This window comes from Erigeron canadensis, chromosome 9, assembly GCF_010389155.1.
Source record: "Erigeron canadensis isolate Cc75 chromosome 9, C_canadensis_v1, whole genome shotgun sequence".
Taxonomy (NCBI): domain Eukaryota; kingdom Viridiplantae; phylum Streptophyta; class Magnoliopsida; order Asterales; family Asteraceae; genus Erigeron; species Erigeron canadensis.
Window position 1 is genome coordinate 35,420,068 of NC_057769.1, and position 25,395 is coordinate 35,445,462.

The 25,395-nt window shown below is 31.4% G+C and overlaps 1 protein-coding gene across 1 annotated transcript; it reads left to right on the forward strand.

Moving 5' to 3' along the window:
* Window positions 1-8,739: 8,739 nt before the first annotated feature.
* On the forward strand, window positions 8,740-11,739 carry LOC122582617 (elongation factor 2). The gene is made up of 3 exons (XM_043755035.1): window positions 8,740-8,804; window positions 8,899-8,986; window positions 9,124-11,739. The coding sequence occupies exons 1-3, from the start codon at window positions 8,802-8,804 to the stop codon at window positions 11,562-11,564; spliced, it is 2,532 nt and encodes an 843-aa protein (XP_043610970.1). The 5' UTR covers window positions 8,740-8,801; the 3' UTR covers window positions 11,565-11,739.
* The last annotated feature ends 13,656 nt before the right edge of the window (window positions 11,740-25,395 follow it).

Here is a 25,395-nt window from a genome sequence, read left to right on the forward strand (position 1 = left end):
GTTTGTTTAGATTTTAATTAAGAAATCATTATACTTAATCCATTAAATTATAAAAATGTTTGTTTTTTTATTTAATAATAAAAAAACAAGTGTATATATATTATTTATCACTTTAATAAACAAACACTTTAATAATAATAATTTAAACCATTTGCTTTGGCCTAGTGGATGCTATCATCTATCAAATACGAGCTATTACTTTCACTTGGGTTAATCAGGTAATAACAAAATAATTGTTAATTTAGATATATGTTTTACAATTAATAGTTCAAAATCATGAAGCATAACCAAACCGAGAGAAATAAAGAAAAAGGCCAGTTCGGTTAACCATACTAAAGTTAATATATACTCGTATAAAATATACGGTTCGATAAACTTAAATTTTGTTACGGTCCATCGGTTTCTCTTTTTCGAATAACTTTTAACACTCAAACAACTTCAAATTTATACATTCAAATGACAATGATCTGATTGATGCTTTGTTGTAGTGATGTTTAACATATTATTTTATTTAATAATTTAAGGTAAAAGAATATAATATAATATTAACGTAGTGTAGAATGTACAATAAAGCATATATATATTTTGAATAAGAACGAAAATCTTTACCGTACCTGTAATCATAGTTGGACTTTTTGCATCGAAGTATCAACAAACAACTACTAAATTTATTAAGGTTGTTCGATGTAAATCGAAGTTAGATATATTCGCTTTTGTGTATAATATACAAAAATGTCTTTATAATACCTTTTGGGAATATATAATTAGGAGAGGAAGTTTTACTACTAAATCTTTATCTTTATTTTTATTTTTACCCTCTTATAAAATAAATGATCTCTTTTTATTTTAGGTAATTCTACCTTTGAATTATCAGAATTAACATTGACTTTTTATGTTTTGTCCTTAATTAATTATAATTTACACTTTATACTTTTATTTTAACAATTAACACTTTAAGTCTATTATCTTCTAAAAATTTTCACTATCACAATTAAATCAACATACACTACTTGTCACCGCCACCACCACCACCACTACCAATAATACCATCACTGACACCACTAGACCACCTTCCCTACCAATGTCGCCGTATTGTGCGGATACCATACTTATTTATAATAGCTTAATTCAATAGTTGATACAAAGGGTAAGGATATATTGCAACTTTTCATTGAATGAATAAGTTTTGACACCAACTTTCAACTAATGACATAGTGACATATGGCCTTATCAAAACTTACCAAATTATGAGGGGTGATAGCATTTTTTTTACCAATACTAACACAAAAACAATAAATAACTTTGCATGTTTTTTCTGCTTATCGGTTTTTTCCACAATCGCTTCCACGGGGGCGATTAAATTGTTGTCAATTTTTGCCACAAGATTGGGCCAAGGAAACCATCATGCCAAAAAATTGTCAATGTTCCTTGTCGAAGAAGAGCTCCTAATGTTTACTTTTAATTTTATGCACATAGGTGCATTTACTTTTGAAATAATTCAAATAAGAGTAACTCACATTATTTATATATAACAAATTAAGGTAGCCTTGGCTATTAGTAATTTTTTTAACTTTTCTATTTTTACCACTAAACTTTTAGTTTTTCTACTTTTGCCACAAAATGTTACTACTTTTATTGTTTTACACTTTTACCCTAAACTTTCACATCTTCTATTTTTAATACAAACTTAGATTATTTATTTAGGTTTCTTAATTTTGCCACATAACTTTAATCTTTTAACTTTTGTCACATAATTTTAATTTCTTTTACTTTTAGCACGAAATTTTGGTTTTATTTAGTTTTTGAACATATGTTTTTCTAACTTTTGTCACGAAAGTTTCATTCTCTTTACTTTTTATCACGGAAACTTTTAATTTTTTACTTTTTATCACATAAATTTAATTTTTTTTACTTTTGGCAGGAAAGTTTTGTTTTATTTAGTTTTTAAACTTCCGTTTTTCTAATTTTGCCACGAAACTTTATTTTTTTTACTTTTTATCACATAAACTTTTAAACTTTTATTTTTTTGTCACATAACTTTTATTTCTTTTACTTCTTGCACGAAATTTTTGTGTTATTTACTTTTTAAACTTTTGTTTTTCTAACTTTTATCACGAAAGTTTCATTCTCTTACTTTTTATCACATAAATTTACTAAAGTTTTCGTCCTTTTACTTTTTGTCACATCACTTTCGTTTCTTCTATTTTCCACACAAAAGTTTGTTTTATTTACTTTATTTACTTTTTTTTTTCAACTTTTACCAGAAAAGTTCATTCTTTTTTTTTTTACCACATAACTTTTTTTAATAACTTTTGTCAACAATTTTTACTACATAATTTTTGGATTTTTAACTTTTATCAACAAAGTTTTGTTTTCTTAACTTTTTACCATATAACTTTAAGTATTTTACAAATTTTTCTACATATGTAGATGTTACGTAATGTCTTCCGGGATAACTCCGGAGACAAAAAACTAGTTAATAGTAAAATAGGAAGCTATTAAAAATCTGTAAAATTTTTTTTTAAGAAATGAAAAGTTCTTCTCATCCAACTAAATTGAGCAGGAAGAGCTAATCACTAAATTTAAAGAAAAGCTCAAGAGACTTATCATTTTAAAATTAAACCCCTAGACAAAACAAAAAAACCTTTTCACAATTCTTAAACAATTACGAGTTGATTTGTACATGTAGCGTTTATTTGTTACTTTAGATAATTATGTGAAACGGTTGTCATTAATTCCTTCCTGTACGGTAGATTTGCTATAAATTTACTAGATTCAACTATTTGCATAATGGTTAAGGTATTGTCTAATTTAGAGTGAATTTGATGAGCGTCCATTTTGTGATAAAAATCCTTATTGAAATGCTTCATTTTAATGCTTAAATTAGTTAATATTTCGGAACTATCGGTACTTAATGGATCGTATGATTATGCAGGTTACGGAAGATGCGAAAGAGAGTAAATGACATCAAAAGACTCAAGAAGGAAGCCTATGAAGTTACAGGACACAAGGAAGTGATTCGGGAGTTAAACGAATAAGCGAAAGCTGCAGTAGGAGCCACCAGCGCCGCTAGCACCTAGCCAACGCCGCTGGCCATCAAGAACCAGCGCCGCTCCTTAATAACCAGCGCCACTAGCTCATTCAAGCCCAGTACCAGTGTCGCTGGTAAGCCCAGTTCAGCAACCGACTTTCACCTCTATTTAAGCCGAATTAACCCTCAAAACCCTAACAGAGAGAGAGAGCCGATTCAGCAGCCCTAGCCGCCCAGCAACAACCCTAGATTGACTTTGCAGATTTCAAAGAGGTTGTGGAGCTTCTAACACCTTCCAATCTTCATTCTTGGTCTAGATATTTCATCTTTATTTAGTTTATATTATCAAACTATGTCTTTTATCTTTTCAAACTTTGTTATTCCTTTAATAATGATATGCTAGTAGGCTGAATACTTGTTTGAATCGATGTGATCATGTAGACGCTTATTGTTTTACTGTGTTTGTTTAGATTCTGTTGGAGTGTATTTTGCTGTTTATCGTAGATCCATGTTTATTAGTAATTCATGTTGCTATTGGTTTTATATCTGAACATATTAGTTTAATTCTGATGGTTGTCTATGATCATACACTAGGACTAATATTCTAGGACAGAAAATGACTATTCAGTCTTTAACTAGAAGTAAAAAGAGATTCATTTGTAACCGAGGGATCCAAAACCATAGTAATTAGGATGAATTGAACATGAAGCTTCACAATATCATACGCGATCCTTTGACTTTGTAACCGAGCACTGTGGTCACCGGAGAGAGTTATATCTAACCATGACTTAACGGTTGGGTAATTGAACATGATTCTGTTGGAGTGTATTTTGCTGTTTATCGTAGATCCATGTTTATTAGTAATTCATGTTGCTATTGGTTTTATATCTAAACATATTAGTTTAATTCTGATGGTTGTCTATGATCATACACTAGGACTAATATTCTAGGACAGAAAATGACTATTCAGTCTTTAACTAGAAGTAAAAAGTGATTCATTTGTAACCAAGGGATCCAAAACCATAGTAATTAGGATGAATTGAACATGAAGCTTCACAATATCAAACGCGATCCTTTGACTTTGTAACTGAGCACTGTGGTCACCGGAGAGAGTTATATCTAACCATGACTTAACGGTTGGGTAATTAAAAGATGAATTAGTAACACAAACTTTAGGTCATTAATGCTTCAACAATGAATCTAGCGAGAATTTGTCTATAAGGCAGTGTATGTCTAGCGACAGCACTACTATTTAGGCGAAGTGAATTTAACAAGAATCTGAGCCGCGATGAAGTTTCCAACAGACTAGCAAACCAGTAGGATAGTATTTGGTCGTACCCTGAGATCGGAGATGCCAAACAAGTATTTTAATTTAATTACTGTTATTTGCTTTTTCAAAATATTTTCAGACCTAGCCTCTCGCTGAAAAGCGATTACGGCTATTTATTTACTGTTAAGTATTAGTTTATTAGGAGTTCGTGACAAATCCCCAAAACAAACTAGAATTATACATACTACTAAATTAGGTAAAACAACGCGTCCCTGAGAACGATCCTGTAAACTAGGCTATATTACACTGACCGCGTTCTCTGCTCATTAAGTGTGTTTAAGTTAGATAGTTACTTGTACAACATAAATTTAAAAACAAGAAATAAAACACACATATCAAAATGTCATACTATTCTTTTCTCTAGTTAGTAAAACATTAATACACATTAGTAATGGGAACTTATATTTATACCACTTAGTTTTTATATAATGTACTATAATTGCAAACAATTCAAGTATATAATACATAATAATGGTGAATTGAAAAAAAAGTGTGATACAATTATGATTTCTCAATAGTATTACTTTCAATCTAACAATTAAGAATTAAGTTGCATCTTTTTTTACCATTGGGTTAATAACCTAATAGTAAGAAAGTCTCTCCATAAGGGCTTTGATTTAGGAAACTTTTGTTCAAATTTTATAAGACAAAGTTTTCCTTGTTGTCGTGCATTTGGGTAAATTATTATGAGATTTTTTCTCTTATTAGGTATTGGGTGAATAGACTCTTTAACGTGGACCCGGTTAATACAACATAGTCTAAACCATCCAATGTAATACTCGAACCTCACCTTTCTAAAAAAATTTCTTATTTTTGTGAATTAAATTTTTAAACATAAAGGGTCATTCGACACCTCAAAAATTTATAACTATTTTTTTTCATGTAAATTTCATTTTTATATATATCATTTCCAAAAAAAATTACAATATAATGATAGGTAACATGCCACAATTAGCGCAATTACCTCTTTTTAATGACAAACCTAATCATACTAAATACAATATTTGGGGCCTTAATGAACAAAAAATTAATATTCACTAACCCGTTTGTTTTGGTCAAAAATCACCTAAGATAATCTACGTCGAAGACTTAGATCAATTAAGTAACCAAACTTTCGTTCGTGAGGTTGTGTGCTTGTAAAATATGTTGAGTTACAAAGATGCGTTGATAAAAAGACTTTTGAAAACAGATTATGTCGACTAAACAATAAAGAAGGTCAATGTAATCGCAAACTAATGTAAATAATGTAAGATATGTTAAGATAAACAAGATATTGAGCAAGAATCAAATAAATAATGCGTAAAGTAAAGAGTAAAGAGCAAGAACACCGATATTTGATGACGAGGAAAAGCCCTTAATCCTTAGAGGATCGCCGACATAAAAACCCCGGGAGGAAACAATCGTTCCTGCCTTGTTATTTTATTAATTATCATTGAAATGAATACAATTGGTGGAAGCAGGTTGATCGATCTTTCTAAGTGTGTGAGTAGCGAAAAGAGTAAAATGCAATGTGTGTGAATACAAGTGAGTGATAGCAGGTGAAAAGTAAGTGCCTATGATCGATCAAGCCTCTTCTATTTATAATGCTAGTGATAAACTAACTATCCGATATTGTAGGGATCTTCCACGTCTTCAGTTCTTGAACGTTGGTGAAGATCTTGACTGGTCAAGTGACCGTTAGTGTATATTGCCTCATGTTGAATTCAACTTGAAGTCTGATTATGTTGGGGACTAAGTCTTCTTTGCGTGTTGAATAGATTCTTCACGTGTATTCTTGATTTCATACCGTTAGAGGTATTTCTCCATGTGAGATATTGAATAATATCAACCCTGTATGTATAACTCAAGAGAAGATAATAATAACATATGTAACAATACGTTAGTAATCTTCCGGATGTTCCGCTGTGTCAAGATCCTGAGATGTCAAGATCTTGGGCTTTCAAGATATTGGTACCTGAAATTTTCCAGGCATAACACCGTTTAAGAAGTTGCACAACTTTGGGGTATAAAACAACAAAAGTATCAAACCCAAATGGATAAAAAAAACCCCACCAAATGCTTAAAACTTTATACTTATAAATTTATGTGTATTGATTTTTGTTATAAATTACAAAACGAAAAATTGTAGTGTTTATTATTTCACATGAAGTTTTAAATTATTTGGTCAAAAACACACTATTAGTGCACATTTTGACAATTCAATTGATAGATAAGTCAATAAAAAATATACTTGTATAATCCAACGGTGCAGAATATGTTAGTATAATAGTATTATGAACTTTACCGCAAACTCCCAAGGCGTTGACCACACGCCCTAACATAGCCTTTCCCGTAAGGACATCCACAATGAAGCCATTGCACTTGACAAGATCCTCCATCGTAGAAGTGTGACCACTAATTAAGGTTTCAAAGGATGACTGGTTCCAAGCCCACATCCTGGTTGTCATCGCTAGATCACTTCTTTTTCCATTGAGTGATTGTTTAGGGACCTTAGCCTACCAATTAGCTAATGGAGATCGGGTTCTCACTACCATTCCAAGTGGGAGTTCTTTTATGTGGCAGCGACAACGGTATAGTGGTGTCGATGACGGGTGATGAGGACTACGAATATTGGTGGCGGCGGTGATGTCGAGTAGCGTTAGTTGATGCAAATGTGATAGTCAAGTAATTTTTTCCAAATATGAACAAACATGATAAAAACATTTACATAATAAAATCTGTTAAAAAACTTGTTTATTGACATTTCAGGTCTTAAAATAACGATGGAAATAAAAGTCCATGAAAAATTCACAATAATTACTTTAACACAATAATCCTTGAACAAATAAATGTTCATTGAAGTTTTAAATATTTTTGCTGTTCAAATATAAAATTCTGAACTAATACGAGTACATATCATTATTAAATATCAAAATGAAAATCATAACATTCATTAAGAATTATTCTAACGGGTCAATCTGTTACATGAAACTTGTTATCCTATTTTATCATGTAATTATTTATCCAAAAAGGAGCATGGCACGATAACTAAGTGTGATTTAATTTGTCGATTATTAACAACACGAAACTTGATAAAACCTAATACAAAATAAAATTAATAATGTGTCATGTTAATAAATCCGTGTCCGAATTTGCCAACTTAACATTCAAGTCAAGTTTCTATCAAGTTTGATCTTAAGGTCAATATGACAAACATTAATAATTTTATATCATTTCCCTAACAACGATATATTTACATAATAATAAATTTACACACAAAACATAAATTTAAACTCTGTAAGTAAACATAATAATAGATTTAGGGTTTTGGTGAGACAACCGCCGCACCGCTCCCTCTCTATCTCTCTATATATTTCTCACATTTTCTCACTCTCAAAATTTTAGGTTAACTGAGAGAGCTTCTCTTCTCTCAATTCTCCACCGCCGCTGCTTCTATTTCTTCTTTTTGTTTTTTCTGGTAAAATCCTCTTCTTTTACTTATTATCTATTCCGATCTGCTATTATCTCATCGGCATGTAATATACATTGATATAGATTAGATGTATGTTTATCTGAATCTGATTTTTTGAATATATATATATATATAATTTATATATGATTTTGTTCTGGTTATATTTATTGAATTATTGATTGTTACTGTTATTAATGATTTATATATGTATATATATATATATATATATATTTAGATATCAATTGCTATATGAATATGAATTTGATTTCGATTATAGTTATTAATTGTTGCTATTTTGATCTGTTTTTGATGATTATTTGTTATTGAAATTGTTGTGTATTTCATGCTATCTATCCATTGCTATGTCATAGATTATATTAGATTTAACATGTGATATACATACATGTAATATATATTATATCATATGTTGATGAATATAATATCTGATATATATAAATATATCTGTTTATACTTGAATCAGATTCAAACATGTTGATTATCATTTGATATGTTTATGAATGTATAGACTATAGTGTATTTAACTTATATTCTTTTTGAATATGATTGAGTTTAATCGTTTTATATAGTATTTAATTATAGTTTTCTGTATAAGGTGGTTATACTTAAGTTGCTTCACTTCACAAACAGAGTAAAATTTACATTTTATTACATGTGAAATGATTTTTTGATTTGGATTGGTGATGTGTATAAATTTATGCATTCTCTGGTAATTGTAATTCTGTTTCAATTTATTTGGATGATTTGTGACGTGGCTTTATTTTAATGAATTTTTGATGATGTTTTCTGTCGTGTTATTGTTCCCGGTCTGTGATTTTGATTTGATTAATGTATCCTATGCTTTATAGGAGCTGTTATAGCTGTGTGATTTTCTGCTGCTGACAATTATGTGGTTTGTTTATTTGGCAGGTTTTCTTATTCTTACTAGCGTTATATTACGATTGTTCTTTGAGATCTAAAAATTTAGCAAAATGGTAAGTGATACCTCTTTTCCATTTTCTCACTTTATTGCAATATTAGGAGTTACAACATTTGCTTATTATGTACTGTTCTTTTGTCAAACCACAGGTGAAGTTTACAGCTGAAGAGCTTCGTGGCATTATGGACAAGAAGCACAACATTCGTAACATGTCTGTTATTGCTCATGTCGATCACGGTAATGAAACAGCTTAATTAGTTTGTTTAGTTATATAATGTCTGTGCATATCTTCTTGATATTACATAGTATTCTGTATTTTTTAATGGAAGTTATAGTTCTAATTCAGTTGCTAACCTTGCTTTCCGTGTTTATAGGAAAATCCACACTGACTGATTCACTTGTGGCTGCTGCTGGTATTATTGCCCAAGAAGTTGCTGGTGATGTTCGTATGACCGATACCCGTGCTGATGAAGCAGAACGTGGTATTACTATCAAATCCACTGGCATCTCTCTTTACTATGAGATGACTGATGCAGCTCTTAAAGCCTTCAAGGGAGACCGTGATGGGAATGAATACTTGATTAATCTTATTGATTCGCCTGGGCATGTTGACTTCTCTTCTGAAGTTACTGCTGCTCTGCGTATCACTGATGGTGCCCTTGTTGTGGTAGATTGTATTGAAGGAGTATGTGTTCAAACCGAAACTGTCCTTCGTCAAGCTCTTGGTGAAAGGATCCGACCGGTTCTGACTGTCAACAAGATGGATAGGTGTTTTCTTGAGCTTCAAGTTGATGGAGAAGAAGCATATCAAACCTTCCAGAGGGTTATTGAAAATGCTAATGTGATTATGGCTACATATGAGGACCCACTTCTCGGTGATGTCATGGTTTACCCTGAGAAGGGTACTGTTGCATTTTCTGCTGGGCTCCATGGTTGGGCTTTTACTCTTACCAACTTTGCAAAGATGTATGCTTCCAAGTTCGGTGTTGATGAATCAAAAATGATGGAAAGGCTTTGGGGTGAGAACTTTTTTGACCCAGCAACCAAGAAGTGGACCACCAAGAGCACTGGTTCTGCTACATGCAAGCGTGGTTTCGTTCAGTTTTGTTATGAACCTATTAAGCAAGTTATCAATACTTGCATGACTGACAAGAAAGATAAGCTCTGGCCTATGTTGGCGAAGCTTGGTGTTACCATGAAGGCTGAGGAGAAAGAGTTGATGGGCAAGGCTCTTATGAAACGTGTCATGCAGTGCTGGCTTCCTGCTGCTACTGCTTTACTTGAGATGATGATCTTTCATTTGCCTTCCCCTCATACGGCTCAGAGATACCGTGTGGAGAATCTGTATGAGGGACCTTTGGATGATCAGTATGCCAATGCTATTAGGAACTGTGACCCTAATGGCCCTCTTATGCTTTATGTTTCTAAGATGATTCCCGCTTCTGACAAAGGTAGATTCTTTGCCTTTGGTCGGGTTTTTGCTGGGAAGGTTTCCACTGGTATGAAGGTCAGAATCATGGGTCCCAACTATGTCCCTGGAGAAAAGAAGGATTTGTATAACAAGAGTGTTCAGAGAACTGTTATCTGGATGGGTAAAAAGCAAGAAACTGTGGAAGATGTTCCCTGCGGTAACACAGTTGCTTTGGTTGGTTTGGATCAGTTTATTACTAAGAATGCCACATTGACAAATGAGAAGGAAACTGATGCCCACCCAATTCGTGCCATGAAGTTTTCTGTCTCCCCTGTTGTGCGTGTTGCTGTTCAGTGCAAGGTTGCATCTGATCTCCCTAAGCTTGTTGAGGGTCTTAAACGTCTTGCTAAGTCTGACCCTATGGTTGTATGTACCATTGAGGAATCTGGTGAACACATCATTGCTGGTGCTGGAGAACTTCATCTTGAAATCTGTTTGAAGGATTTGCAAGAAGATTTCATGGGTGGTGCTGAAATCAATGTTTCAGACCCAGTTGTGTCCTTCCGTGAAACTGTCCTTGAGAAATCAAGCCGCACTGTTATGAGCAAGTCCCCTAATAAGCACAACCGTCTCTACATGGAAGCCAGGCCCTTGGAAGAGGGACTTGCTGAGGCTATTGATGATGGCAGAATTGGTCCACGTGATGACCCAAAGGTTCGCTCCAAGATCTTGTCCGAGGAATTTGGATGGGACAAGGATCTTGCCAAGAAGATCTGGTGTTTTGGACCTGAGACAACTGGTCCCAACATGGTTGTTGATATGTGTAAGGGAGTCCAGTATTTGAATGAAATTAAGGATTCAGTGGTTGCTGGTTTCCAGTGGGCTTCCAAGGAAGGTGCTTTGGCAGAAGAGAACATGAGAGGTATCTGTTTCGAAGTGTGTGATGTTGTTCTCCATGCTGATGCTATCCACAGAGGTGGAGGTCAAGTCATCCCAACAGCCAGAAGGGTTATCTATGCTTCTCAGCTCACTGCCAAACCCCGCCTTCTTGAACCCGTCTACCTTGTTGAAATCCAGGCACCTGAGAATGCTCTCGGTGGAATCTACAGTGTTTTGAATCAAAAGCGTGGGCATGTGTTTGAGGAGATGCAGAGGCCTGGAACTCCATTGTACAACATCAAGGCGTATCTTCCTGTCGTGGAATCATTTGGGTTTTCTAGTGCTTTGAGAGCATCTACTTCAGGACAAGCCTTCCCGCAATGTGTGTTTGATCACTGGGATATGATGGGATCAGATCCGTTGGAAGCTGGATCACAGGCGAACAATCTTGTTACTACTATCCGTAAGAGGAAGGGTTTGAAGGAGCAGATGACACCACTCTCTGATTTCGAGGACAAGCTGTAAGTGCTGGCAAAGGTACCTGTTGAGGGAATTTTGTGTGTCCTTATCTTATCCATACCATATTTTGCTACAATGTTGTGTTGGAATTACTGTTATGGTTTACTACTTTAGACTATGGTCATGAGAATATTTTCAGACTATGATGATCTTTTAAATTTTGAGATTCATGTTTTTACTATATTGCTCTGGTTTGGTTTTCCTTTTCTGGTTTTAATTTTTGGTTTGTTAATTTTAGACCTAAACACCAAGATTGGCATATCGTTTTTAAGCAGCAGCACAAATCTCCTCTGCTGGTCGGACTTAAAGTTACAGTTAACCATTTGATTGTTGTGTTGCAGGTTATAGTTTAAATTTTATGAAAAACTTACACATATATTTCATCAGCTTCTGTACATGGTATTGTGTTGCTGATAATTCTCATCAGCACTTGATAACTATGTTGCAGGTTATAGTTTAGATCTGATAAACATTATATGAGTATTGATGCTATGTTTGAGTTTTTGAGTATTCGATAACTTATATACTTTGCTTTTTCAACCTACATCTAACTTATGTAATTGCGATTTGTCTGTTTCCCAAGTTTTTTAACCTACCTTATATTTTCTCTGAAGAGTTGTTTAAACTGAATTTTTTGGAAAATTCGTCCCATTTGGCATTTGCATCATTAAGGTGGTATCTGTTTCTACTTGAAAAAAGTCTGCAATATATGTTATGTATGCTATAAAGAGTTTATCTGAGAAAGAAACGCAAATCTTATTATATCTTCATTTGATCTAAAAAAAAGCATCAATTTCTTTTTTTGCTTCTAGAAACAACTGAATGTTTAGACTTCATTCCAACTTGTTCAGCCAGGGTAAATGAATTTAGTATGAACGTTTATAAACTTTTAAGTTGTTGGCTATACATAAAATTTGGACTTTGGTAGCAACTTGTACTCTTGTAGGTTGATCTAAAGGGTAATTGGGTGACTGACTTGTCCCTAACAGATATTGTCATTGTTATAACAATAACCGAATTCACTAGCATAGTAAAATACTAACATACAAGTTCAAAAAAATAAAGGTTGCATGAAAAAAATTCGTAACCCACATTACACTTCACTTTTTGCTATTGTCGATCACCAATATACTCTATGGGAAATGTGTATCGCGTAAGTGATTTTTTTTCCCCCTCTATATTTAATACTTAAGGATATACTCTCACGATATTACTAACATTTTTTCCCTTTTCGTTTGAAAGCATCTTTATAACAAATTATTCGCTACATTTCTTTTATACTCTTACGTAATAGGGTGCCACACTGTCACATCTTCCTCCAATTTCTTTTTTTTTTTTTTTTTTTTTTTTTTTTTTTTTTATGATATTAAATTTATTGAAGTTTTGTAGTGTTAGAAAGATTATGAAACATATTACTAAAGCATATATATCTTTTTTCTTTTGGGTAAAAAGGTTACCCTATTTAAACTTTTATACCAACAACATTAGAACATTACAAAACGAGTAATGTGGCTGAATGCCACATTAGTTCCTTTCCTATGCCAGTAAAGGTTATCAAAGCTAAATTGACAAAAACTAAGCTAATCCAAAAAACACCTACATCAATAATAAAACAACTAAAGCATATATCATATTCAACATCAACATGAAAAAAACGATAACAACCTATCGGTCCTACATTGCTCGATACAAGATCATCAAACATATATATGAAATTCTCAGATATCACTTATATTATTTTTACCCAAATACACGATAATAATTATTCAAAAAGAAAAGTACCCAATAAGGCAATAATATGCCTATGTGCGATTATTTAATATATTATAATCAAAATCTATTGATACTCATAGAATTAATGCGTCTCATATTACCGAATTAGGCAATATCTAAGTGTTTGTTATCGACTTTTAGCCATCCAATCACATACAAGCAAGTTGTATGTAGATGTTGTTGCTAATAGGTTGATCGACTTTTCAACCTTGTGCACTAAATTAGTTTTTGGATTGTTCCAAAAGGCTATCCATATATGATATGCCAATTACTTGAGTAACTATCGAGACTGTGCAAAGTTAATTGAAGAAATGTTATAAGCAAGCACGTTTTATGTAGAAACCCGGATGCGCCCAATGCTTGTTTTGTACTCGTATGATCGATGGATTGGCGGCACAAGGGGTCACTGACCAATTCCGACATATTATGTACTCGTATAATACCAGCCTTGGCTCACATAAGCCTTGGATCTTTCTATTAGTACGTTTTAAGGAAATCTATTTATTCCAAAGGTAACTTATTTCTTTAAAGATATAACGAAACATGAGTTAACATATTAAATATATATCAAGCCTAGCTAATTAACTTTAGGGGTTTGCTAAATACAGCCATTAGGGCTGTGTTTAAGGTGCATAAATTGTTTGTACATTTACCATGAAAATCAGGGACGGATTTTTAATATGGAAGGTACAAGTTTTTTTATACATGTTAAATACAACCCTTAGGGCTGTATTTAACATTTCCCTTAACTTTAACACCAAAGAAATCACAAAACATGGGTTATCACATCAAAAGATATTGATACTGTTATAACACGATATCAAAAAGTATGTTGCGTTTTTGATGACTTCGGTAATACTAATGAACCCAAATTTAATAATTTTATTATAGAAAAACAGAAAAATTCCGCGGTACAAATGCAACTAGCGACAAGTTGTTAAACCTATCGACTTTGTATATTTGGATTAGTATCCGATTTAAATGTTTTACCTTTTTTTGGACTATGTAGCACAATAGCCCGAGTCATTTCATGTAATTTTTAATTCTTTGGTGTCTTGCTGAAAATCTTGAATTATGCTTTAGCCGTTTTGAAATAAACTACTCTTGACTAACCCACACATATAACTTGATAGTTTATATGTGAATAAATATGTGACTATCATTCATATATGGACATCAAATTATACTATAAAACTTTTCATGATTTCTCTAATTTAAATAGTTATCACATGAACTTTATCTAAATAGATTTTATGTAAAATATAGCAAGTATTAAAGTAAAACAAATAATACATATATTTTTTTTTACACTGAAAATCACCGTGCATGATGAAAATCATCGTGCATCAATTGCTTCGTGAATCTTCATGCATCAATCTAACAATGATCTAAGGGTCAAGATCATGTATTACTTATTTTACTTTAATAATTGTTTTACAATACCCAATCCCTAAATAAATAATATATACCTACAAAATTATCGATAACTATTAAAGCACAATATCACGACGTACCTTTTTTCATTTTTCTTCTCGTAATGATGTAAACATTTTAATAATTTAATAATTATAAACTCGTGGAATGCTGGCTCGATTCACTTTGTCAATCAACACGTCTTGATCGAGTAGATACTCATTTGTGCACTATCATTATATATGATGATGGGATGGGATATATCTGCCATTATTATGTTTTATTTTTAATTTGCTTTTAAAGGACATGTAAGTAAAATGCCCTAATTTTTATCAATAGCAAATAAGCAATCATTTGGGTGAGCTGATCCCACTATAAACTATCTTTTCATGTTCATCAAAACCCCCAAATCATATCATCTATCGCTCTTCTTGTCCACCTTCCATGCATCACCGGCCAGTAGGAAAAAGAAAATAAATTTATATCATCTTAATTAACTTGATATGATATAAATTATTGGTCCTTTTTGTTTTTCACTTTTAAGCACTTCAAAGTGATGATCATCTTTGTTAAACTATATTAGAAGCTCAATTAAGTGGTTAAGAGAGTCGTAAATCTATATATATCTTGAATCTGTGTCGTTTTATTTTTCTTGTTTTATTTTGCGGCATGTTTATGAAAGACATGTATTTCTCTATACAAGTACTCTTTGATCGACATATATCGTTCCAACTTGTAATACTTACTATACATATGATCTGAACTTATATGTAATTTGTAACTTTGAAAGGATATGTATGGTTCATTTTAAGTGTAACTTTTAATTCATACTTAATTGAAATATCTTTTCCATATCTTTTATTTTTCTCCACTATACTATAACTGATATAAAACATAGACAACACAAATTATACGCTAGTCGTTAAAAGATACTCCCTCCGTCCCATTTTAATTGTCCAATTTTGACTGGTCAAGTCTTTTTCTTCCGACTTTGACCGTAAATATCTTTGTTTGTGTTATATATTAGTTGATGAAAGTTATATCAATAAAAAGTACATGTAAAACTCAATCAATTCATATATATTATATAATACAAACAAAAATATTTACGGTCAAAGTTCAAAGAAAAAGACTCAAAAAATCAAAATAGGACACTTAATATGCAACGGAGGGAGTAAAAGATTAAAAGGAAAGCTTTAGATCAAGAAAATAACGATCCTACATGTAGTAACAAGGAAAGTGATCCGGCATTTTGTTTTGGAACAGTGTGTTTCGAATCATCTCCATTCTTGAACTCACTGTATAGACTTAATACGTGTAGACTATATTGTGTTAATTGGATATACACTAAGTCTACATTACCGTAATGTGAGTAATGTGAATTCTCAGAAAAAAACATCTAAAAACTTATCAGCTACAAGACTCGGACTTAAACTTTAAAGAAATACCGTATATATCTTTGATTCGCTAAGCTGACCTTCGTTAATTAACAAATTATTTATATTACTTAAGTGGTAGTTTATTACGGTATATGAAGAGGCATTACCTTATTCACTATTATATTATATTATATTATTATATTAGTCAACGAATGATTAATCTGGAGTTTCTCAACTACTCTTTCAAAAAGTGCTTTTATTATGCATCCAGTTATAAATGCACATTAGAAAGACAAAAATAAAGATTCTTTGGTACATAAATATTATATATAAAAAAATTGAGATGTAACTTTTCTCCAAAACAAGTTTTAAAAAACTGGTATCTATATGATAACAATGTCAGTTTTGATTATATCAGGAGCAAGTTAATTAAAAATATTTGTATAAAAATGACATGTCGAAAACCATATGTGTTTAAATCAGAGCCAAAAATTTAAGCCTATTAACATGATTGTCGACTTTTAAAATATATATTTACTGATCATAATTTTTTTTTCCTAAAAAAACGGATAAATAACTAACACCCATAATTTTGAAAAATCCATGCCGGATTCAAATCACAACAACGCTATAAAAGGTTTGCTCTCCCATGTACGGATGGATATACTTTTGATAAGATCTACTCACAATATTTGCCTAAGACAAATTTGGGATCCTTGATCCCGGTCCTAGAAAAAAACCATAAAGTAGAAAATTCTTTAACTATTAGATTATCACCCCATGACTACTAATGATAACTAATACACTAATATTTTATGAACGTCCTAAGGCGAGAGAGTTGTATCGTATGATTGTCGAATGACGGGACGTTAACTTTATAGAGGGTTCTTCATACGAGGAATGGTTACTTCGGTTTTTAAAAATCCAAGTGACTTCTATAATGAAAAAAAAACGAGGAGGTGTTTTATGTATCATGTGGTGGCTCTAGGGGTAGATCAATAGTACCACGTGATTAGCCGATTATTTTAGGCCCCCAAAATTTCAAGGCCTCCAAAATTTTGTATATTATATTTAGGGTATGTTTGGCAAAAGTAGCTGTAGCTGGTAGTTGTAGCTTTTAGTTAGAGCTGTAAGCTGTAACTTTTTGTCAAAGCTGTTAGCAGGAGCTTTTAGTTTTAGTGGTGTTCGACACAGTAGTTGTAACTTAAAAATATAAAATAAATATTAAAAATTTTATAAGAAAAATCAATATTTTACATATATATTAGCCTACAAAATGATCTTTATATATAAATTTAGTGAGAGATACATTGCATCAGGTATAATATACACAAACCTATATGTATCTGATTTATTTCACATAGTAATAAAGTAGGTTATTTAAGTATAATTATAATATGAAAAGCTTGGAGTTGTACATGAAATGTTAGTAGCCTAAGCATTTTTTAAAAGAGTTTTTCAACATATTTAAAAGCTTGGAACTTTTTTCACCAAACACTGCTTTTAGGATTATAGGAGCTTTTAGTTTAAAAATAAAAGCTAAAGTTTCTGAAAAGCTTGTGCCAAACATAGCCTTAATGTTTGGATTTTGGACTAAATACCATACTATAATTTACATTGCAGTAACATCCATTTAGTTTTTGCATCAACATCTGTAATTTTTTTTTATTATTATTAGTAGTAGTTTAATTATAAAAGTCGAGTTACTTTGTTTTCTTTTTTACTTTAATTTGTATAGTAATGAACTAGGCCCAAAAATGAATTACGTGTGAGCCTTCCAAAAATCTTAAGCTGCCACTGGTTGGCTCATATGGAAATTTCGAAATAAATCGCTTTTTGGATCTAGTGTTCCATTCAAAGCGATTCTATTTGATGAGTTAACACAACCATCATTTTCTCTATATAATTAAGAGATGATATGTTTAATCCTACGTGGCACTTCCTTTCACTCGTCACATTAGCTTTTTTCCTACGTGTTAATTCTATGACTTTTGTGTTTTAAAATCTGATATATAATTTGCGATCTCATTCATAGCGACACCATGGATATTTATATTTTTTAGTTAAAAGGATTTAAAATATTGTAGAGAATCAAACTTCACTCTTAAGATTTAAAGGAATACATGCCTTCGAATTGAACTATTAATTCATTTATGTTTTGTTGTTGAAAACAAATATTATTATAGGTCTAAAGTGTATGGCTTGAATTAGTAAAAAGAAAGAGTATTTTTTTTTATTTTCATCATTAGTCTCTCTGTATAATTAAAAAAGAGTATTTTTTTTAAATGACATTTTTAGTAATTCAATGATAATTATCTTTTTTTCTAATAAGATTTTTTATTATATTATATTTATTTAAATATATATCATAAGAAAGATTTTTATGATTTATAAATATTTATGTTTCATTAGTCATGTTTTAACATATTTAACGTACGTATGTCAAATATTCATAAACTATAACTTTTTTTTTTACATCAATTGTAATCTAACAGCTTTTTATGTCATAAATTATGAATATACAAGTATAATGTAACTATCAGTTATTGTATTTTTTATTTATTTTTTCAGTTAGTCTAACACAACGTGTGAGTTTAATCTAGTTTAATATAAATGTAGATGCATGACTAGGTTTAGCAAGGTAGATCGGCTAAACAGTGTCATCACCATTTAAGTGGGGTGGTAGAGATTCTTGCATCTTAAAGTATAGATCAAGGTTCAATCCTTGACAATGGTGTAATTTAATATTATAGGGTGTAATTTAATAGTGTATTATATTTGTCGTTAAAAAAAAAATCTGCTAAACAGTCCTACTATTTGTAAATTTTTTGTTTAATGTAAATCCTGACTAGTTATTAATTAATAGAATTTCATGTGAAATAAAAGTATACTACTTGTTTATCGTTTAGAGTGTCTTTATTTTTTCAAAGACAGAAAACTAGTCAGGGGGAAAGGAGTCATGCCTCCCAAAATTTCATCCCTCCCAAATCCCACCAATCAAATACCTCTAACCCAATCTTACTTTTCAACCCTTCCAACCATCCCCCTCAACCATTTTTAATGGCATTCATGACTTTCTCAACCCTATCAAAATTTTTTTTTTCTTTTTCATTTAATTTAATCAAGCTTCTTCTTTTTTAATAAAAACTTAAATATTTCATTAAACTTAAACTAAACATTACATAAACATGAATTAAAAAGTACATAACAATATAAACCGAAATTAAAATTCTACATGATAATGAAGACAACTAAATCAAACTCGCAACTGATGGTGGTTGCATCGCTGGAACACAAAATGAAGAAGACGAGGAAGATGAATCCATTTTTTTTTAAAATGTGGTGTTTTTTTTTTTTGAAAGTGTGAAGATATGTTTTTGTTTGGTGATTTTTTTTTGTTAAAAATGAAGTGTATATATAGATAAAGAGGTAGGGAATTTTTTTTTTTTTTTTTTTTTATGGCTTCAAACAGTCAAATTTCATCCCTCCCAACACATCACACGCTCCCCCCCTAACGTTCAAATTCTCCAACCCACACAGGGCTTTAATGCCGCCAACCTTCATGCCGCTTTGATGCCTCCTTGATGGCGCCGGTGTTCGTTCAGCGACATGGGCATGCCACCATCCATGCCGTGACCACTCCTCTCCCCCTAACTCTCGGCTAGTTGGTTAATTAATGTTTATCGATAGGGATAATTTTGGTCAAAATTATTGATAGGGATGACATTTACTCGTTAATATAATTCTTAGTAGGTGATGAACAATAAAGATACTTTGAACGGTTATTATTGAAATTTTTTCCAATTAACACCACATTTAAATTAACTACACTTAACTTTTAACAATCACAAATAAAAACCTTTAAAAATGAAAATTTTGCCGATCTTCATCCTTCATATCATAGTTTGATGAACCACATAGAAAAGCCGTGTCAACAACATTAGCAGACTACCTCAAGTTCTTGACATTTTCTTTTTTTTTTGTATGTTGAAAATCGAGCTATCCTAAGAAGGCTCTGATCAGCTATGTGCATGTGATCGAGGCATTTTTTAACTAATTATTTAACTTGCTTATACATTAATTCATTTATATATGTAAAGGAATTGAAGTATATTAACATTAAGGCCATACACAAATAAATTCTTTCTACACATTTTAGTGTTCCTTCCAAACTTCGCTGCGAAGTTATACGATTTTGCATTTTTTAAAGCCCAGTATTTTATTATATATGTTCATTTTGATAATAATTTAGGCGATAGTGCTAGCTTTAACTTTGATTAAATTTATTTATATGAACTTCCAAAATGGGGTACTACATATACTTTCCTTAGTAGATTTAGCATTTATAACGTTGTCATAAATTGGTAAACAAATTACTGATGTTTTACAAATTAATGGTAGACGCGCAGTATCACATAGAGGGCCAATGCCCCCTCAAATTGTTTTTTTTTTTTTTTAAATAAAATTTTTATCTTATTTTGAAAATTTCCTATAAGTTTTTAATATTTTGACCTCTTTTATATTTATTTTTTTATGAATTTTTTGATTTTTTCATATTTGAAATTTTTTATTGTTATCACTTCTGAGTAGATGGATCTCTTTATATAGGTTACCGGTAAGAAGAAAACTTTTTAATAAAAATATATACTTTTTAATAAAAATATATACACTACTTTATCGGAATTTTTCATGACCGATAGTAAAAACATTCAAGATGTTATACACTAGTCCACCTAAAAAGTGGTTAACTTTGGCATAAATCAAAAATGCATTATTATAAAGTTAAATTAAATCTTTGAACTTATAAGGTTTTCATATAAATTATGACGTTAGCTATAAGCCTATAACTAACGCCATCTAGTTTGTTCAAGTGGTTGAGCACATGTCTTACAAGCAGGAGGTCTTGGGTTCAAGACTTGGGAGTACATATGAAGTCTTTTTATGAAAGCTTGGCTTGGGTATACCTAGGTTTAAGTCTGAAGAGGCAGGGTTTACCCCTATTGATCGTCGTGCCTTCGGACGGATTAGTAGGGTTTTTTCCCCCATTGGGTATTTGAAATAGACATTTCTACTTCAAGGGAGCTCTCTAGCTTGGACCAGGTTAAGACAACGTATGTTAGACCTCTCGCTGTCAAATCACGACACGAAGTTTTCAAGCGAAATTCACCTTTAAAAAAAAAAAAAAAAAAAACCCCAGCTATAAGCCTATAGCTAAACTATCACCTATACCGTTCAAATAATCATATCACTTTCGGTTTGATTAATTATGTCGAGCAATAGTATATTAACTAGCTTAAGAAATAAATTAGTGCACTTTGAACTTGGTTTAAAGTAGTAGTAGTACTGTAATACTTAACGCACGCTCTTGAATTCATTAATTAATAAATTACGCATCTTTTCTAAAAAGTCCATGGAAAAGATCATATTTGAACTGTAGCATCGAGAATCTACTTCTTTTCCTTTTTGTTTTTCTTTTATACTTTTGTTTTAGTTTCTGTACGGAATATATAAAGATTAAAGAGACTACTATACTACATAAATTATCAACGTTTAATTATTTACTTATTTTTTGAACGGCAAATTTCAGGTTAGGGGTTTAAATCACAATATATTGTCTTAACTCACGCTAGAGTATCCCAAGGGATTAAATGTATGCGCATGGCTGTCGAGAAAAAGAAGATGGTGGAACTTTTCGCGTTTGTTTCATAGAATTTGATGGAATCTAATGGAATTGGATTGAATTTCATTCCTTAGTGCGTTTGGTTGTTCAAAGAAGGAGGAATCTCACTTGGTAGAAATGTAAGCATTCTATCATTTGATGCTCAAAAAAAATATTCCTTCGTATTCCATTCCTTCATATTTCAATTCCTTCGAAAGATTCCAATTCTTCCAAAAACATTCTGTAAACCAAACGAAATAGTTGTTATATGATTCCGTTACTTTTTATTCAGTTTATGGTATTCAAGCAGATGTAGTAAACGTACTATATTTAGTTGGAGTGGCTAAAAAGCACTCCTTTCTATGTAATTTACATTCCTTATATTTTCAACGGTTGAATTTTTTTTCAAATCTTTTTACGCTTTTCTAGTTACGTAATTATATATATATATATATTGCCACCGATAAGTATGGTTTTATTTAATTATGATCATTGGATTGAAATTTCATTTGATCCTAGCCGTACAAACTACTCCATTTAAAACGGGACTTTTGTTACTCGGATAATCAAAACGTGAACATTTACCAGCTATTGTTTAGTAGAATTAGTTCTGTTTTGACCCGGTTTAACGTGAGTATTAATTGGTTATGGAATGGAACTACCTAACCTATTCTCTAGGAGTAAATTTAGTGTTTATTGTTTTATCATTTCCACGTCTATAGTTAGTTAGGCTATATATAAGCTTTAATAGTTAATGAAGAATTGTTGATTAGTATTATCTACATGCAGGTTCATATATATAGTGATCATCATACATCGGATCAATGATAATAGCCAAATTATACATATTTGAATTATTAGTTTAATGGCTAATATCCTTTACTTTTATGCATTTTGAGTCTAATTTGTATGTTTTTTAGTTATTCATTATTTGCGCAAGTATTCTATAGGTTCATCGTGCGAGTTGGATGATTTCGAGATCAAAAGCTAACTAGAATGCGCGAATAACGGCTGAAAATGGTATAATCAAGTAAAGTGACAATATTCGTCAATGAAGCCGAAGTTAGTCAATATAATGAGTTTTTATATATTCTTGATAAATAGAAACCAACATATTGATTTGGGATGATTTATTGTTTATATATATGGTCATGGTTTTATGAAAAATCGGTTGTAATCATCCGAGAGATCTCCGAGCTGTCTCCCGTAGTTTTTCTATCCGATTAAATTGTAGATGTGTTTATGTCTTTATGAAGCAAGAAAATTTAAAATAGGTGTTTATGTCTGTGCATCTGGCTTGGAAATAACATTGCCAGTTATGGTTGGGATGGCTGGAATGTGACGACGAGTTGAGGGTGTCTGTGATTGTGGTGGTGTCAGGGTTTTGGTTGGTAGGGTTTTGGGTGTGTATTTGGTGGCGGGAGGTAGATAATGGTTCTTTGGTGGTTATGGATTCTTGGAACCTTGTCGTCGGCCATGAGAGACTGTCGTCGATATGAGTATTGGTTTTATTTAATTAAATATAGATGGAAGAGACTGAATATTCAATTCGTTGTTGTTGAATTATATACGTTATGTTAGATTGTTGGAAATAAGTTTTTATTCTAATCAAGATTGAGGTATTTCATCATGTGTAAAGAGACAAAACCATTATCAAGTGGAACAACTTAGAGACGAGCATGCATATCAGATTTATAGTATGAGCACTTTTCATTATAAATTTGTGTTCCTTATAATAAAGAGTAATAAAGTTGATATATAGAACATAAATGGAGTACAAGATATGTGGATATTAGATTCTATTTGAGTTGCCATTTAGCTATGTTTAACTTAAATGTAAGTTATAAAAGACATTAGATTCTATTTGAGTTGCTATTTAGCTATGTTTAACTTAAATGTAAGTTATAAAATACATAAATGGAGTACAAGATATGTGGTTATTAGATTCTATTACGCTTAATCCGAGCTATGCACGAGTATTGTCTAAGTTATTGTTTAGTACGAATACCTCTTATTAATGTTTTGTAAGTGGCATTTATCGGGTTTACTTAGCTAAACTCAACGTCTAACATAATGTATCAAAATATATATCCTTGTAAGGTGAATTGATATATTATAGTAACTTTATAAGTAAAATTAAAATAATTTTTATTTAATTTTATATTAATTAAAATTAATAGTTAAGATTTAAAAATAATTTTTTAATCTTAACTATTAATTTTAATTTAATAATCCACGTCTATCAACTTTATCTATAAAGCTCAATCCTAATTTAATATTAGGAAGGCATGACCCATCTCCATTTTTTTTATTTATCCGAGATTATTTGAAATTGAAAACAACCTACATAAAATTGTGAGATCTTAACTAATTCAAGTTAAAAGTTTAAATTCAAAAAATGGGTTTTCACCTTTGACAATTGATTTTAGCGACGAACTTAATTAATATCACTCAGGCAAGAAGCTGCCAACATGATTAAAATATACTAAGTGAGCACATAAAAAAACCCGGCCCTTCCATTAATTGATTTTAGCGACGAACTTTCCACATGAATCACCATAGCACATAAAAAACCCGGCCCATTCCATTATTTCTTTCTGCTTAAACATGCATTAATTAATTACCTTATTTGCTCGACTAATTAAGCTCACCCTACAATAATAATATTCTTTCATGTAAATTCAATAACCCAACTATACTCTTTTTATTAATTGGAGATGGTCTAATGATTGAAGAAATATTGGTCTGGGCCCATGTTGATTGTGTAGGCAACACATCTAAGTGGTGTAAGTTATAAGTGGAAAAGACATCTAAGCTAACTATATATCACTATATCAATTTGTTAGGTACCTCGTCATCCAACCCATTGCCAACCTTAACTAAATAACTATCCATTTTGTTATATATTCACAGTGAGGGTTTATAAATGCCTAAATTAAGTACAATATTTAGTGCTTTAAAGTTTAAACTTATTCATTTTACATCACAATTGATCACTGTCGACGGTTAATGAAATCAGATATTATTACAACTGTACAACTATATTCATTGTATGGGTACAATTCAAGTCACAAAGGAACACGGCGAATTTGTGAGGCATAATGCCTTAATTTTATTGTATTCATCTAACTAATTTCTTTAGGGTACCCATTACTATACTTAAAGGATCAACTTTCTATTACAGTTTAAAAAAGGAAAACCACTTACTAAATTAACTAGTTGATGAGGTCCGTATAATATATTTATTTTTGGTTTAAAGTTGATTTGATATCACTAGTTAGAACATATTCAAAAAAAATACTTTTAAAATATAGTTATAGTTATATAGTTGATCATTATAATATTGAGAAACTTTATGCTAACTTTACATTACTATTAAAAATGGCCAAAGTATCTTTTTTTCGTCGATGTGGTTTTTCGAATAAGCATTTTTCATCTACGTTATTACTTTTGGCTAAAATCATATATGTAGTTTGCATTTCGTCTATGCCGTTATAACTTTACTGTTAACCCCCTCACATGCAAGTCACATGAGGGGCATTTTCGCCTTTTTATAGAGCTGAGTGCAAAAATCGTCCTTATGGTTTGTCGTTTTTGCATTTTTTATCCTCGT